We start from the raw sequence: 17293 nt of genomic DNA, 5'->3' as shown, positions 1-17293 counted from the left end.
CAGAGCAGGTTTAAATTTAAGGTTTATTTGTAACAGTTGCAAGTTTAAGTTTAATAACTTATATTATACACAGGTTCACATGAGTTTTCTTTTACTGTATTGTATCTGAATGTCTCTGTGCATAAATATAAACTGGCCATATCAGATTTACTGTAACAGGAACTAGTTTTGGTATCAGAAGAAACACACTTGCCAGTCACAGCTGCATATGTCTATAAAACTCAGTCATGCATTTCTCCACAAAGTCAGGAAGAATGTTATATTAATTTAGTAATGCTTGGATGTGTGATTGTCAGTGTAATTAATTCCTATACTGCTTCACATAAAACCTGGTGATACCTGGTAAATAAAATAACTTGGTAAATATATATATATATATATATATATTATTAAGGTGACCTCAACATAGTGTGGACATCTCAAAACAAATTACATAAACTGTCATCACAAATGACATGTACTAAAATAACAAGCCTCAAATGGCAATGAACAATTTGTGGCAGTAAACATCATTAATCAGCATGCCATTAATTCTGCTTCTGGTGAGTGTGCTAGTAGAGTAGGGCACTGATGATCTAACTAAAGTGGCAATATTTTTTATTCAGCTTGAGAAGGAGCTGATTCTCAAAGTTTTTTGAGTCCATTCTTGCCCTCCTGGGACTGAAAATAAGCCCTGCTGTGCTGAAAAGACGTTCACAAGCTGCAGAAGTGGGTAAAGCAGTGTTGACCTTCAAAGTAGCACATTTTAGCTCAAGGGGGAATATTAATAATTAATCATAACTCTTTATAATTAATTATAATATTTGCATAAGTTAATAGAATTAGCTTGATAAAGCAGAATTTACAGTACAATCAATTGATCATGGTCGTCTAGTGAACGCTCAGTATTGATTATTTATGAAATCAAAGAAATCTTAATTTCTAGGATAAGAGAAATACCCTTTTTTGAAAGTACAGTACTACTCAGAGCATGTAACAAGATCAAAATCGTTAAATTGACTTTGTTATAAGCGGGGAATCAGAAACAAATACTCATATGTATTGTGCATAAAGTTTTATTAACTAAATCACAAACACATAACTAGACTAAACAAACACGTACATACACACACATCACACACATCACACATACATGCTACATGAGAAGGGTAAGTGAGACTGGATGAATGAAACCGGGCAGAAACAGGAGAATGACCATCTGAAAGAACCATCTGTCTCTAATTCAAAGCACAGTATACGATATCTTACAACAAACCTCTGTGTGGTGCAAGGAACGATATTTGCATTTGGATACTTGCAATGAGAACGAGAGTCCTGTGAAGCTTCTGAAGAAGGTCTGGATGGTACCATTCGATGGCCGAAGTTGCAATCTCTTGAAACTCCAAGGTTGTTCTTGACTCCATTGGGGTTGAGAGAGTCCTTTCTCCTAAGTAAGCACGTGGCTGGGTGTAAAATGGGGCCTGTTGGTCCTGTGGGCCGCAGTGGAACTGCAGGCCACAATCCATAGATGAAGATGCAGAGACTGCTGGGAGCGGGGAGAGAAAAATGTCTGAGCCTTTCCATGATGGTGAATTCCAGGGTTGAGTGAAGATGAACTGCAGTGGTATTAATCTGACTCTTTGTGGTCAAAAGCCATCTCCCCAGGCTGGGGAGACCGCACATGGCTCTATGTTGGGGCCTGCCGGGCACACCCGCGCCGGTTCAGGCGCTCCGTGAGTCCAACCACATGGGCAGCAATCGGAAGATTTAGCAGAAGAGAGGGACGGACCTGTACGTGAGCCCTTTAAAGTCAGGGAAGAGTCACACCTTTCAGGATGGGCTTGACCAATGAGAAAGGCTGAATTTCCAAGCGGGAGGCTGGAAATATTGGGGGGTTTTATGACCCTTTGTCTGAGATCATGGTTCGAAAGAATCTGGCAGTCTATACTTTCATTAAATTACAAACACACATGGCATTCTATGAGAAGGTGTACACCAAAGTGTGCATCATCAAATGAGAATTCATTTGGTAGGAGACACGATATAGGTGGGGTTACATTAACTAGTACTTCACTCATAAAGCATGCATAAAACAAAATACAATGCAAGAGACACCATACAAGACAGTTAAAATCACACACACAATGTCCTGGGATGCATGTTCATTCGTAGAAAGGTTTGTCTATAAATGAAAAGGAGGAAAGTTCTGTTTTTATGGACATTGAGTGGGTTTCAGAAGGGTCTGTTCTTACTGCACTTCGCATCACATACTTTTGAGCAATAAAACAGTCTTATCAGATGGTTTCCCTGGTAACTGAGCCCTTTAGGGTGCTCTTTCAGGAGAAGGGTCCAAAGACCCTCACAGTTTGTTTGTGGAATGAGAGGGTTTCCTGGATTATTAATTAAATATAATGACTAAATGTTTGTCTGATTGGTCCAAACGCTACAACAACTTACAGACAGCTGGGAAGGACTTGAGAATTTCTTTGCCATCAGCTTTTCAGGCAAGGTAGTCATCTAACTGGTTGATACCTTCCTGACCATGAGTAGGCTTCATGCTCGCAAAGAAGTCCTCTCCCTCAAAGGCACTGGAACCATCAACTGGTGTTTGATTCAAAGTCTCTTCCTCCAGATGGTCCTTGATGTAGTCCAGGCCTGAAATGGACATTTCCACAGATGCTAAGAATCAAAACTTCACTTTAATCATACACATTTCTCCAGATACAAATATCAAAATAACAGCATTGTCCCATGTATTTCCAAGGTGCATTTAAACCTAACCTAAACAAATTGAGAATGTCAAGATAAAATTTGAGTTGGATATCTTTTAAAAATGATTTGGCTCAGTTTCCTTGAATCTTTAACTGATGACACTTTTCAAAAACAAAAACTAAAATAATCTTACATAGTTTGACAATGTGTTCATCCGATGTCCAGGATGTTTTAAATTTCGGGACAATGATTGCAGCTGCAATAAACTCTGGCTCTACCAGCATGTTTCCAAAGCGCTGCTGCAGGCCTCCTTGGATGGCATCCACCAGAGGTTTGCAGTACCTGGAGGTAATGCGAATTCGGTCCATTTTCGAGATGAGGAGTGTCAAAGTAGGCAGAAGCCATCCCATCTGAACATCGATTTCAGCCTAAAGAATGTTGAGGGCTTTGGCTAGGGGGCTCATGGTTCTGGCATATTTTTCCAGAAAGGCAATTTCAACTGGACTCAACCTATCACACATTCAGACAACAACAATTAATCATTTCATGTCATTACACTTTGAAGTGTGTGTGTGTGTGTGTGAGAAAGAGAGAGGGAAGTGTCAGTTTATTGTTTCCCTGTATCTACTCCTATCAGATCCTTGAGTAGTTAAGCTACTACTCAAAGTAATGTGTTTAAAAAAAAAAGTTTTACTATTAACATTACATTACTGGAACGTGAATTTAAAGGAATTATAATAAAACAGCACTTACATTGGCAACTTGAGTGAAGTGCAGACAGTTCTAATAGCCCCATCTCCCTGATCTTTAATGATTCAAAGCACTCTCTCAACGGCGAGAAATAAGGAATTCCACCTTGTTGTGTTGGGACGGATCAGCTGAATTTTGCACACGTCTTCTATAATCTCTGCTGCAGCCGCAGACCTGCCACACTTATTCCATAGTGCATGGCACTTTGCAAATGCTGACCTGGACAGCTTCTTGTAGGCTTCATCCTACATGGAAACCAAGTTTAATAAGTGGCTGGCACAACGATGATGCTTTGGAAGTTGGAATTGTAAGCCATCATCCTCATCTAAAACAGCTGTGACCTCTACAAAGTCCACCTCGACACCATCCACATCCTCATCATCTCCATCACACATCACATCACTTATCTCATCTGAAGCAGAGTTGTTGTTCTCATCTTGCTCTCCATATATACGAAATGCCTTTAAAAAATTTGACCCGTTGTCCGTAGTAGTTCGAACAACCTTGTTCTGTATTCCAAATTCAGAATGTAGGTCATTTAGAGCGCAAGCCAAAACATCAAAAGTGTGTGGGCCTTTGAGCTGCCTGCATGCTAGTGCTACTGAGCACCTCTTCAGGCTCTTAGGATCAACCCAGTGGGCAGTGACACCGATGAAACTTCTTCTCCTTGAACTCCAACAATTTGTTGTAGTTGCTATGAAATCTATCTCTGACATTGCTTTTTTCATATTAGTCTTCATCTTAAGTGCTGCCTCATCCATCTTATGTCGCAAAGTGGCCCTTGACTTTCATTTCACAATACTGGAGCACTCAGCTTCAAAAACTGTAAACTTCGGTAAAAACAACTAACTTAACATACACAATGAAACCGTTTCCTGTAAGCTAGATTGCTCAATTAAAAATGACCACCAGAATGAAAATGCTTACCTCGACGTGTTTCCTTAGATCTGAAGGAGAATTCTTGTAAGAAGAAATTTTACAGGGCCGAGGCAGGCAGAGAAGGCAATTGAAAATGAAGGACTCTTTCTTTTTTTCAACGACTTCAAAAAATCGTGCAAATAAGGCCACGGGTGTTGTGGCAAGTTAGAGTCAGGAGTTTCTTCTATCATTTATGAAGGCACTGGCACTCTCAGTCTCAAAATGTTAACGCTGAATTGTATTCGCATATATACCACCAAGCGGCAACCAAAACAAGTGTGCCTGAACAGTTAAGTTAACTTTTTTTTTTTTATCCACTAATAAATAAAAAGGAACGACTGATTTGCAAAATGTAGTTGAGTAAAAGTAAGATACTTGACTTTGAAATGTAGTGAAGTTATAGTAAAAATTCTCCCCAAATAGTCAGTAAAATATAGATATGCGAAAAAGTTACTTAAGTACAGTAACGAATTACATTTACTTAAATTTAGGAAATTGTAGGTTATGTAATTTTGATCTCCACTGTATATATATACACATTTATCAAAAATATTAAAACAAAAAAAATGTGTGTGTGTGTGTGTGTGTGTGTGTATACAGTCATGGCCAAAAATATCGGCACCCTTGGTAAATATGATCAAAGAAGGCTGTAAAAATTAATCTGCATAGTTAATCCTTATGATCTTTAATTAAAAAAAAAAAAAAATCATTGGATAATAAGAATTTAAAATGGGGAAAATATCATTATGAAATAAATGTTTTTCTCTAATACACATTGGACACAATTATTGGCACCCCTAGAAATTCTTATGAGTAAAATATCTCTTAAGTATATTCCCATTCATATTCACAATTTTGAGCACTCCAGGGTGATTATGAACATGAAATTATCCAGCCATGGCTTCCTGTTTCACAGAAATATAAATAGGAGGGAAAACAAAGCCCAAATTCCCTTAATCATCCATCACAATGAGAAAAACCAAAGAATATATTTCTGATGTGCAGCAAAAGATAAAGGCTTCACAAATTAGTGAAGTGGCTTTAAGAAAAGAGCTAGAGCAGTGAAAATTCCCATTTCCACCATCAGGGCAATAATTAAGAATTTCCAATCAACGTAAAATGTTACGAAACTGCCTGGAAAAGGATGTGTGTCTATATCGTCCTAATGCACGGTGAGAAGGAGAGTTTGAGTGACTAAAGACTCTCCAAGGACCACAGCTGGAGAATTGCAGAAAATAGTTGAGTCTCGGGGTCAGAAAACCTTTAAAAAAATTGTCAAACAGCACTTACATCACCACATGTTGTTTGGGAGGGTTTCAAGAAAAATTCTCCTTGCTCATCCAAAAACAAACTCCAGCATATTCAGTTATCAGACACGACTGGAACTTCAAATGGCACTGGCTTCTATGGTCAGATGAAACAAAAAAATGAGCTTTTTAGCAGCAAACACTCAAGATGGGTTTGGTGAACACAGGGATAAAAAATACCCCATGTGTACAATGAAATATACTGCTGTATTTTTGATGTTGTGGGCCTATATTTCTGCTGGAGGTCCTGGACATCTTGTTTAGATGCATGGCGTCACTGATTCTATCAAATACCAACAGATAAAAAATCAATAAGTGACTGACTCTCTTAGAAATCTTATAATGGGCCATGTTTGGATCTTCCAACCGTACAATAATCCAAACACAAACTTCAAAAACGACACAAAAATGGGTCACTGAGTACAAAACCAAGCTTCTGCTGGCCATTCCAGTCCTCTGACCTGAACCCTGCAGAAAATGAGTGGTGAACTGAAGAGAAGAAGCACCAACATGGAGCTGGGAATCTAAAGGGTCTGGAGTGATTCTGGATGAAGGAAAGGTCTCTGATCTCTTGTCAGGTGTTCTCTAACCTCATCAGGCATTATAAGAGAAAATTTAGAGCTGTTAAACTGGCAAATGGAGGTTTCATAATGTATTGAATAAAAGGGTGCCGTTAATTGTGGCCAATGTGTATTAGATTTATTTCATAATGATATTTTCCCCCATTTTAAATTCTTATTATCCAATGAAAGGTTAGATTTTTGTGATTTTTTTAAATAAAAGATCAAAAGGATTAACAATGCAGATAAATTTTCACAGCCTTCTTTGATCATATTTACCAAGGGTGCCGATATTTTTGGCCATGACTGTATATATAGGCTTCCTTCTCTTTAAGCAAGTGTTGAAATATGTGTCATATTTCACTCCAAAATCAAATTAATCAGAATCTGACTAATTTGATTTTGGGGTGAAATATGACACAGACATGTTCTGGACCCCTTCACACTTGAGATGTCTTGTATCCTTGAGTCTAAGATCACTTCTTTTATTATTATTATTTTTAATTTTTTTTTACTGTAACTTTAACTTAATGTGTGTGTGTGTACAGTGGTGGCCACGTCTCCAAGATGCTTCAAGAGACCTACCTGCATAGCTACCTGAAAAATATGCGCAAGTGCACCTAGGGCAAATGCTGCTTTAAACGCAAAGGATGGTCACACCAAATGTTGATTTAATTTAATTAATAGAAGTTAATTGATAAAGAAAATCTATTTATTACATGATTTTTGACAGCATCCTCATTTTACAGCATTTTTATACAAGTGCCTAAAACTTTTGCTTTGCTTTTGGTGAATTTGCTGGGACGTCCACTCCTGGGAGGATTGGTGTCTGTTTTGAATGTCTTCCACTTGTGAATAATCTTCTTCACTGTAGAATGATGGACTTCAAGTTGTTTGTAAATGGCCGTATTATTCTTCCCAGATTGATGGCAGCAATAATTGCTTCTCTAAGATCATTGCTGATGTCTTACCTCCTTGGCATTGTGTTAACACACACCTGAAGGCTCCAGTCCAGCAAACTGCCAAACTTCTGCTTTTATAGAGGTGCTCACACTTGCTGATGATCAGTTAATTGAAGGCTTTTGATTAGCAGTGGCTGACTGCTACTTACCCTCTTAATTCTTATGTTAACAGTAAGTGTGTCCTAACTTTGTCACCCATGGCTTTTCCATTTTAGCTTTATTTTTGTTAAATAATGACACGGTGAAATATGTCATATGTTGTTGTTCATCTGAGGTTTTATTTTCCAAATTTTAAGACCTGGAAAGAACCAGTTTTTAAAAAATTTTATTATGTCCTGATAAGGAAAACCATGGATTCAATAGGGTGTCCTAACTTTTTCACATGACTGTATACACACACACACACACACACACACACACACATATATACACACACTTTATTGCTTACAAAATAAATCTAATGAATGTATAAATAATTTATATAACTTTATTCAATGTGAAAAAAGTATTACAAAATTTTTGTAACATTTTTGTTTGCTTTTTTGGACAGTTTGCATGGGACTGCAAAAACTATGACCTGTTGGCTGCTGGAAGGTACAGTAAACTTTATGAGCTCTAGAAATGTATGTACACACACACACACACACACACTAGTGCAATGTATCAGACAAGTTTTCTGCTGAAAACACAGATCAGCAGAGGCTTGACAAAGATATGTACACTATACTCTGAGGTGAACATAAGGGCAGACAGCCACGCATGATTCATTTGTTTTTGTTGCATGGTGTGAAAGACCATTCAGCATAAGAATATTTGTGGTTAACCACATTTATGTTGTTAGTCAAGTTCTGTTCCTGTTTTGATTGCTGTGAAATTTCATTAAGTTGATTTTTTTTCTGTTGCAGCCTTGCTGGTCATCTGATTGAGTGTGGTGCACAGGCCACAGGAGGGATTTTCACAGACTGGCACACGGTTCCTGACTGGTAAACACTTAAAATCTGAAATATTCATGGCACATTTCACACACACACACACACACACACACACACACACACACACACATATGGTGCAAAACTGATTTTTTTTTTTTGCATCATTACTTCAGTCTTCTGTGTCACATGATCGTTCAGAAATCATTTGCTGTTCAAGAAACTTTTCTTATTATTATCATCAATGCTGCTTAATATTTTATCCTAAATTGTGATTTTTTTTTCAGGGTTCTTTGATGAACAGAAACTTCAAAAGAACATATTTATTTAAAACAGTTATTTTTTTACATACTACAATTATGTATAAATACTTTTTACTTCACAGTAAAGAAAATTTATTATTGTGCTTATGTGCTTAATTGTCATGAAAATAATGTGCAAAAATCCTAATGGTCCTGAAAATAGGCTTCCTTGTCTTTAAGCAAATGTTGAAATCTGTGTCATATTTCACCCCAAAATCAAATTAATCAAAACCATCTGATTAATTTGATTTTGGGGTAAAATATGACACAGACATGTTCTCGACTCCTTGACACTTGAGATGTCTTGTATCCTCGAGTCTAAGATCACTTCTTTTATTATTATTATTATTTTTTTATTTTTTTTTTTTTTACTGTAACTTTAACTTAATTGACTTCAAATACATTCTCGCCTTATTTCATTTGATTTTCAGGGATAACATGGGCTTCCCAGTGGTGGAATGTTCTGCTGATGGTTCATTTACACTGTCCAAACCTCCAAAAACTGGTGGGCTGGTTTCATTTGGTACAGTAGCAGAGCAATTAGTGTATGAGATCGGAGACCCACAGCGATACCTCTTGCCTGATGTCACATGTGACTTTTCCAATGTCACCATTACTGAGATACCAGGTCAGTCGACTTTTATTGGATTGTACATCCATGATTATTTCTGATATTCATACGGTGGCATATTTATAGATATAATAATAGTAAAATCTTCAAAGCTCATTGATGACAGTACTTATCTCCAGTAGAAAGTCCTCATGCAGTGATCAGATTGTTGCTTGGTTTATTATGTCTAAATGTCTGGTTCAGAGACGCAGCCCATTGACTTTACACCAGTTGTCTAGACTGGCTACCTAAGAGCTGGTTCCAGCTATCTGCTATAACCTTTGCAACCTCTTTCATTTAACTAATGTTATTTTCTTTGTCACAAAATAAATATTTTATTTGTCCCCTAAACTTCCATCTCATTGTCTGTGTAATCAATAAGCTAATGTACGTACACTAGCTTGATTTGATCTGAAGTAAAACTGTCGAACATTCAAAACTCTAGGGCAAAGCTAATACCTCATAAATTCTCTGACTGGGCTTTATATGTATGTAGCTGTGGATGGTGGAGCAGTGAGAGTAGATGGTGCCAAAGGATCACCTCCGTCAGCTGACTACAAGGTTGGTCAACATTTCTGCTTTGGTTGGTTTAAGTCAGTCATTTCAATTTAAGTTTAATAGTCCTTTTTTATGCAGTACTCGAAAATGAATAAATTAGCTGGTTTTAAAAATGGTTATTGTTTATATTTTGTCGTCTTAAGGTTTGTGCCACATATATGGATGGGTTCAGGGCAACGGCAGTTTGTCCTGTTGGTGGTCCGAGAGCTGTGGAAAAAGCCAGAAGAACAGCAGAAAGCATTATTAAAAGGTTGGGAGTTTATTCTGAGTGATTTTTTAGGTTGTTAAATACAGTGTTTAAAAAGTATTTCAACCCCACTAGAGCTTTAATGGCTACTAAAATTGTGCTGTATTGTGAAATGTATCTGTAGGACCCAGCGAATTTTCAAACAGCTGGGTTTGGAGGACTATGCTGAAGTCAACATTCAAGTTCTGGGTGCTGAGGACACATATGGACCACATGCGGTCGATACAGTAGGCTGTCTGTTTCTGTTTTGTGTTGAAAATTGTTTTAACAATTAGTAAACTGTCCGTGCACAATTAGAGTAAATAACCTGCAGCTTTTGAGGCTGTTCTTTATTGTACAGAGTCCTCGTGAGGCTGTGGTTTGGATGGCCGTCCATCACAAGCAGAAGAAAGCACTGGAGTTTTTCTCCAGGGAGGTGGCACCAGCGGGAACAGGCATGGGTGAGCAAAAACCTCAACTCAGTTTTGTCCTCTGTTTCCAAACCACTTAAGTTAAGCTCCCCGTTCATTTAAACCCAAAGAACATTTGAACAACTTAAGCCAATATATAATTTCTTTCTTTCTTCAGCTCCAGGACTCACAGCTATTGTGGGAGGGCGACCAAGAATGTAAGTGTTAGTTAGCAGTTCTTTAAGTACAAAAACGGTTTGAACTTCACATAAAAGTGTACCACCAAATGATGCATGTCGTTCAAAGGCAAAAAGGAGTTTTCAAGCATCAAAACAATAAAAGCTTTATTTTTTTTCTTCGTACATTAGAATGTGTCCTGTTTATTTTTTCTCTGAGGAAAAAATAATGACTATCATAAATTTTTACCATGACTTTCAGTGTAACAGTAGTTTATACACCAAAAAACCATGGCAGGCATATTTAGAACATGAATCATTGATGATGACATTAAAAGTCTGTATTTAAGGATCATAGTGCAGCCCGCAAAATCAAATTGATTGTAATTTTAAATCTTTACAGATCTTTGCCACTATACTTCAAACTACTAGGTTTTACCTATTTATCATCAGTAAGTTTTTAATAATTTAAAATATAATAAAATTTAGTATGATCACCTTTTCTTTTATAAGAAAATAATATTTTATTTTAATAAGTACAGATCAGAAAAAGTATGTTGTTTCATTTTTACATAAATATACTGGTACACTGAATGATGGTGTGCATTATTTCACCCATTTTGACTTTATTTGAAACATTAAAGTAGACACTTTACTTGCTTTTTATATACGTTCTATGTATATAAAATCACTTTTGTAAATTTAATTTGATGCGGACACCAGAATGGGATGTCTCATCTTTGGCCCATGTGTATTATTTAATATCAATTTTCTCTTTCTAGATCGCCAGTGCTGAAACCTTTCTTTTTCCTGCACCCCAAAGCAGATCTGGAGGTATTGCTATTATTATTGAGTACTATGATAATACCTTGTTTTATGAATATGGTAATACAGTGTCATAGCACTTGGTGAAATCATGGAAACTGGCTCACATTTCTTATTGAGATGAATGGAAAAAAGTGGCCTGATTATCCTGAATTCACGCTTTATCAAAGTCCATCACTGTATACAACAAAATCTAAAAGTTCATTAACTTAACAGGTCACTCTAAGTGAATTGTAGAGAATATGGAAATGGACCAATTAAAGTATTCACGTGGATCGTTGAATGAATGAATGAGCCTTAATTGGTGATTTCAGGTGCACATTCATGTGAATGGGGAGCTTGTGGAGCCACACAGAGAGGCAGTATCAGAGCCTTCATTAGCTGAAGGACACGACCCCTCCCTCCGCTCAGAGGAACACAGCCCAACACCCACAGGTACCCTGACGATTGTATGTGGACTACAAAATGTGAAGTGTTCATGGAATACATAGGAAACTTAGTAGGGTAAGAAATTAGTACTTTTATTCAGCATTGATTAAATTGATCAAAAGTGACAGTAAAGATATTTATAATGTTACAAAAGATTTCTATTTCAAATAAATGCTGCTGTTATTTAATGTTCTATTCATCAGAGAATCCTGAAAAAAGTATTGTGGTTTCCACAGAAATTTAAAGCGGCAAAAACTGTTTTTAACATTGACAATAATAAAAACGTTTCTTGAGCACCAAATCAGCATATTAGAGCACGTGACACTGCTGAAAATTTAGCTTTGCCATTACAGGAATAAATTGCATTTGAAAATATATTAAGTTATTTTATTTTCACAATGTTGCTTTTTTCACTATATTTTGGATCATACTGTATAAATGCAGCTTTGATAAGCATAAGGAACAGTAGTGTACGCAAGCATGTTGACCTTTAAGTTGAAACCTTTAAGTTGAAACCTTGTATGATGACAAAAATGAGGTTGTCTAAGCACAATGAAAAAAGGTGGCAGCCCTGACTGTCAAGTCAAGGTCTGTCTGTCAAGGTCCGCAAGCATGCACCACTTTAAAAAATTGTATTTAATGACAATAAATAATCACTTGTATTAAAAAAAAAAAAACACATTACACCTTGTAAACACATTAATTTACATTATAGCCAATTAATCCTACAGAAACGGCAAAGTCAAAACACTTTAGTACAGGGACCAATTCTCACTATTAACTTGCTTATTAGCATGCCTATTTTTAATATGACCATATTCTACATCCCTAATCCTACCCAATGCCTAAACTTAGCAACCACCTTACTAACTATTAATAAGCAGAAAATTAGGAATTTATTGAGGCAAAAGTCGTAATAAATGGTTTGATGATACATTTACATTTAGTCATTTAGCAGACACTTTTATCCAAAGCGACTTACATATGAGGACAACAGAAGCAATCAAAACCAACAAAAGAGCAATGAAATGCAAGTGCTAAGACAAGTCTCGGTTAGCCCAATGCAGTAGCAAGCTTTTTTTTTTATATACATATATATATATATATATATATACACACACACACATATACAAAGAAAACAAGTGGGTAGAATAGCGGTCACAAAACATAGCGAGAATTGAACCTTAAAATAAAATAAATTTCTTACTTAATTCTATAGTAATTTGTTCAAAAAGAGTCAGAATATGACAAGGATAATATTGCATTTCTTTCCTTTCAAAGATGAGTTGTTCTCTTTTTCACAGAGAACATATTTCATGCTTTGTACACTTTCCAGCGCTGTTTCTTCCTCCTAAATTTTTCCCAGATCAGCACGTAATGTGATTTTATGAATGACAGACGGTTTTGTGTATCAAAACAATTTTTTCCACATGGAGACAATCATTCAGTGTTTGATATGACCTACTTCAAGGTGGAGGTGGATGGAATGTTTGAGCAACAAAGTTGAAAGTACTGGGCTTAAGCCTTGTTTTAAGAGCCAATGTGATTGTTCTACCAAGAGGTGGTTTTATAAGATCCCTAGCACTGGAATCCAAGGCTGCTTGTTTTCCCAGAGTCCTTTGCTTTAGGTTCTCTCAAAGGCACAACCTTTGTAGTGTACTGGCAGTGTTTGCTCGAGTCTTTTTTATCTATCTGCCACTTCTCAGTTGCACTAAACAAGCAGCTAAACCCTTTAAATAATCAGGGACATCCTTTCATCGGATCTAGTGTTTGAACGCACGCAAGCGCGGACTGTTACGCACACACTCGCATTCATTCACAAATACTCGAGGGCCATGCACGCAAACGCAGGAGGTCTTAAATACAAATGAACACAATACAAAGCAACATAGTCTCTGCACTTTTTCTTTTCACTCTGTTTCGCTTTCCTTCCCTCTCAAATCTGCACAGACACAAACAGACAGAAGAACCTGGAGCCACGGTCATTAGAGCGTCACAGAGGGCTGATTGTAAGAGAGGCTTCTAATGTTTCCGCAACCCAAGGGCTTTTTCTGAGACAGAAAAACTGATTATATGTGATGTAGCTAATGATAACCAGATAAAAATTTGATTGACAATGAGCTGTGTTGGACTTCAAATGGACAGAGCATCACTATTATTATTGATAGTTCACCAAAAAATAAAATTCTTTCAAAATTTACTCACTATCATGTCGTTCTAAACTTATATGGCTTTCTTTTTTTTCTGTGGAACATGAAAACACTCATTTTGAAGAATGTTCATGCTGAAATAAAGGTGCTTAACACCAAAAGCTCCAAAAAAGGCAATAAGAGACAATAAGCAACCTTCAACACACCCTAAGAACTGCATTGCAACACCCTGGTAACTCCTAAAACACACTAGTGTCATGGTAGCTTCTTTCATTTTCTTCAGTAAAACATACACCACTGGTTAAAACTTTGGGGTCAGTAAGACTTTTTAATGTTTTTAAAAGAGGTCTCTTGTGCTCACCAAGGCTGCATTTATTTGATCAAAAATACAGTAAAACAGCAGTGTTGCAAAATATCATTCCAATTTAAAAGAACCTTTTTTCTATTTATTCCTGTGATGCCAAAATTGAATTTTCAGCAGCAATATTGAAAACAGTTGTGCTGCTAAATATTTTTGTTGAACCCGTGATACCATGTTTTTTTTTTTTTTACAGAATCTTTTGATGCATAGAAAATTCAGAAGAACTGCATTTATTTAAAATAACATTTTATTATAAATGTCTCTACTGTCATTTTTTTTTAGATTATTTTAATGCATCTTTGCTTAATAAAAGCATAAATTTCTATTAAAAAATCTTACTGACCCTTAACCTTTGAACGATAGTGAAAATGCTTATTTTTATTTGTTTATTCCAATCTAAATGATCACTTAGATCAAGCAGTCTGTAAGTTGACTGAGAGCAAAACTGTCTTTGAATAGGTTCAGATGCTCGCTGTTAGTTCTACCTGCCAACTGCTGAATTTAATTACGCTGAGACAAAATTGTCTCTCTCTCTCAGATCTGCCCTCTGGCCCGCATACCTTCAGACTGGAGGAGTTAGCATACACGCGCAGTGGAGACAAAGGGGACTCCTCAAACATCGGTAAGTGTCTTCCCATGTGCTTTCACACGCAGTGAATAATATTTCAACGATGAGACAATTTGCTTACTGCATGTCAGTGTCATACCAAAAAAGACATTCTGGCAATAAATGCTGGGAAAAAACTGGGTCAGACCATGTTCTCTGACCACAAACCACAAATCACAGCCCACTGTCTGCAGCCCAAAAGGCAACACACTCTTGTGATGTGGCAACCTGCCCTAGTCTTAACTTCATCTTAAATGTGACGGGTGGTTATGTGTTGCCCACAGTAGACTGGGAGTCTGTGTGTTTTTCAAATTAAACTACTGAAATATCAATAGGTCAAATCTATCTATCTATCTATCTATCTATCTATCTATCTATCTATCTATCTATCTATCTGTCCGTCCGTCCGTCCGTCCGTCCATCCATCGTTCTGTCTATCGTTGTATCTATCGTTCTATCTGTTATTCAGCATGATGGTATGAATCAACTATTAATGGTAGATGTCCCACATTTCTCAATGTATCAATCTGTTGATCCATATGTCTTTAAATCTATATGTGTAACTTCTGTTTTTAGGGGTTATTGCAAGACATCCTCTGTATTTCCCCTACCTGAAAAAGTGTTTAACTGCTGAAGTTGTGGAGCGGTATTTCCAACATTTGATCAGAAAGGATCAGACTGATCTATCCTCCGTCATACGGTAAGAAGAAATAAAAAAAACTGTACTAGTAGACAATGTCCAGTGGTGAAAGATGTTAATGGTTTAATGAAAAAAAAGCAAAGATATGCAATCTTGAAAATAAAATGTCATCATAAAACACAATATAATACTTTCTTAGTAGCTTACTTTTAAGAAAATCATTGCTAGATAAAGTCTTAAGCTGTACGGAAGTTAAAGTCACACGAAATAAACATTGTAACACCTTTATATTTAGCTACTCCACATCTGTAGCCTGTGCGGCTTTTTAAAGACCTGCATGTTTGTTCGAGGGAGAGAGAGTCCATGCATACAAGCCTCTTATTTTATGGGTTGGGGAAAACTCCTTTGGTGCCGCTAATGAGGACCACCTCATGCTGAGGACTGACTGTCTATGTGCCTGTCTGCGTGAGAGTGTGGTGTGAGCTAATGCACAGATGTGTGAAAACCGGGAGGTGATCTCAATTAAAATAATGTATTTCACATGTTTGTGGTGGCTTCCAGGTACGAACTGCCCGGCATTCATGGTCTGAACTTCATTCTTCCAAACTCACTTGGAGGGGGAGGGGTGGCATCACTGCGCAGCGACCCTCAGGTAATACACACATACATACACACACACACACACATTCATTCATTCATACAGACTCGCAAAATGAATGCAGACACAGAGACTTCAGCTTGTGTGGGTCTTTTTGAAGGTTACAAAAACAATAATAAAACTATAGGGTAAACTCTTAAGTAATTTTAATGAAAAAAGCCATGCACACTTGGTATGAGATTACTTGGGTATCTAGCTGTTTACTACCTTAAAGAAAAGGTTCCAAAAATTAAATGATTTCCTCACATTGTATGCTAAGGTACAAAGTTTGTGGTCAGTAAGAAATGAATACTTTTATTCAGCAAGGATGCATTAAACTGGTCAAAGGTAAGAGTAAAGAAGTTTATAATGTTACAAAAGATATCTCTTTAAATAAAAAAACAGTTTCCACAGAAACAACACAGTAGTTTACGACATTGATAATAAGAAATGTTTCTTGAACACCAAATCAGAATATTAGAATGATTTCTGAAGACTGGAATAATGGCTGCTGAAAATTACATTTTAAAACATTAAATAAAAACAAGATATTTCAATTGTAATAATATTTCAAAATATTAAGTGTTTTTTTTCTTTCTGTATTTTAATGAAATAAATGCAGAAGTGAGCAAAAGAGACTTCTTACAAAACATTAAAAATGTTACCTACCTCAAACTTTTGAATGATAGCATTATAATCAACATTTAGAAAAAGACCAATATTTTGAAATTTACCAGTACACAACTTAGTGTTACTTCATGTTTTTACTAGTATTACTAAACATGTGTTATTGTGTGTGTTTCTGCAGGGAAAAGCCTACGGGCAAATGCTACTTGACTACAAACTGAGAGGCCTTCCTAATTTGAAATCACTGGTCGATTAAAAAGGACAAGGACGAATGATGTCAGGGTGTGTGTTGAGACTTTTCAGACGTGTAAAAGTGCTATAAATAGGTAATGTCAGAAATGTTTGAAAATCCCCAGATGGATTATATTATGAACTTTGCATGATGTAAACAGTGTGTTCCGTTGTAGTTTGCGTCTACTAACAGTTCCCAAACTGTTCAAGCTATTCCAATGAATCAAAATGTGAACTTTTGTAGCATATAACTGTGCCTTTTATCAGTTTTTACATTTTATCATGTAATTAATACTCATATGAAAGATTAGTAGTACGAATGAGCGTTAAAAAATTGTATTTTATCAGAGAAAACAAAAATAAAGAGCTAATTGAAGCTGAACGTCA

At 36.5% G+C, this 17293-nt stretch overlaps 1 protein-coding gene across 1 annotated transcript in view; it reads left to right on the top strand.

Moving 5' to 3' along the window:
• The window catches only part of LOC131540216 (uncharacterized), a 24625-nt gene extending 7332 nt beyond the window's left edge, over window positions 1-17293 (top strand). Inside the window, exons 7-20 of the mRNA XM_058774784.1 lie at window positions 7739-7782; window positions 8094-8171; window positions 8851-9047; window positions 9526-9590; window positions 9731-9837; window positions 9959-10061; window positions 10175-10274; window positions 10402-10441; window positions 11182-11233; window positions 11539-11659; window positions 14703-14786; window positions 15348-15471; window positions 15973-16063; window positions 16857-17293. Of these exons, the coding sequence (XP_058630767.1) occupies window positions 7739-7782; window positions 8094-8171; window positions 8851-9047; window positions 9526-9590; window positions 9731-9837; window positions 9959-10061; window positions 10175-10274; window positions 10402-10441; window positions 11182-11233; window positions 11539-11659; window positions 14703-14786; window positions 15348-15471; window positions 15973-16063; window positions 16857-16931 (1281 nt within the window). The 3' untranslated portion in view covers window positions 16932-17293. The remainder of the gene's footprint in view (window positions 1-7738; window positions 7783-8093; window positions 8172-8850; window positions 9048-9525; window positions 9591-9730; window positions 9838-9958; window positions 10062-10174; window positions 10275-10401; window positions 10442-11181; window positions 11234-11538; window positions 11660-14702; window positions 14787-15347; window positions 15472-15972; window positions 16064-16856) is intronic.

This window comes from Onychostoma macrolepis, chromosome 01 (genome assembly GCF_012432095.1).
Source record: "Onychostoma macrolepis isolate SWU-2019 chromosome 01, ASM1243209v1, whole genome shotgun sequence".
In the NCBI taxonomy this organism is placed as follows: domain Eukaryota; kingdom Metazoa; phylum Chordata; class Actinopteri; order Cypriniformes; family Cyprinidae; genus Onychostoma; species Onychostoma macrolepis.
The sequence above is the reverse complement of the archived record's forward strand: the minus strand, read 5'-3'. Positions and strand labels throughout refer to the sequence as shown.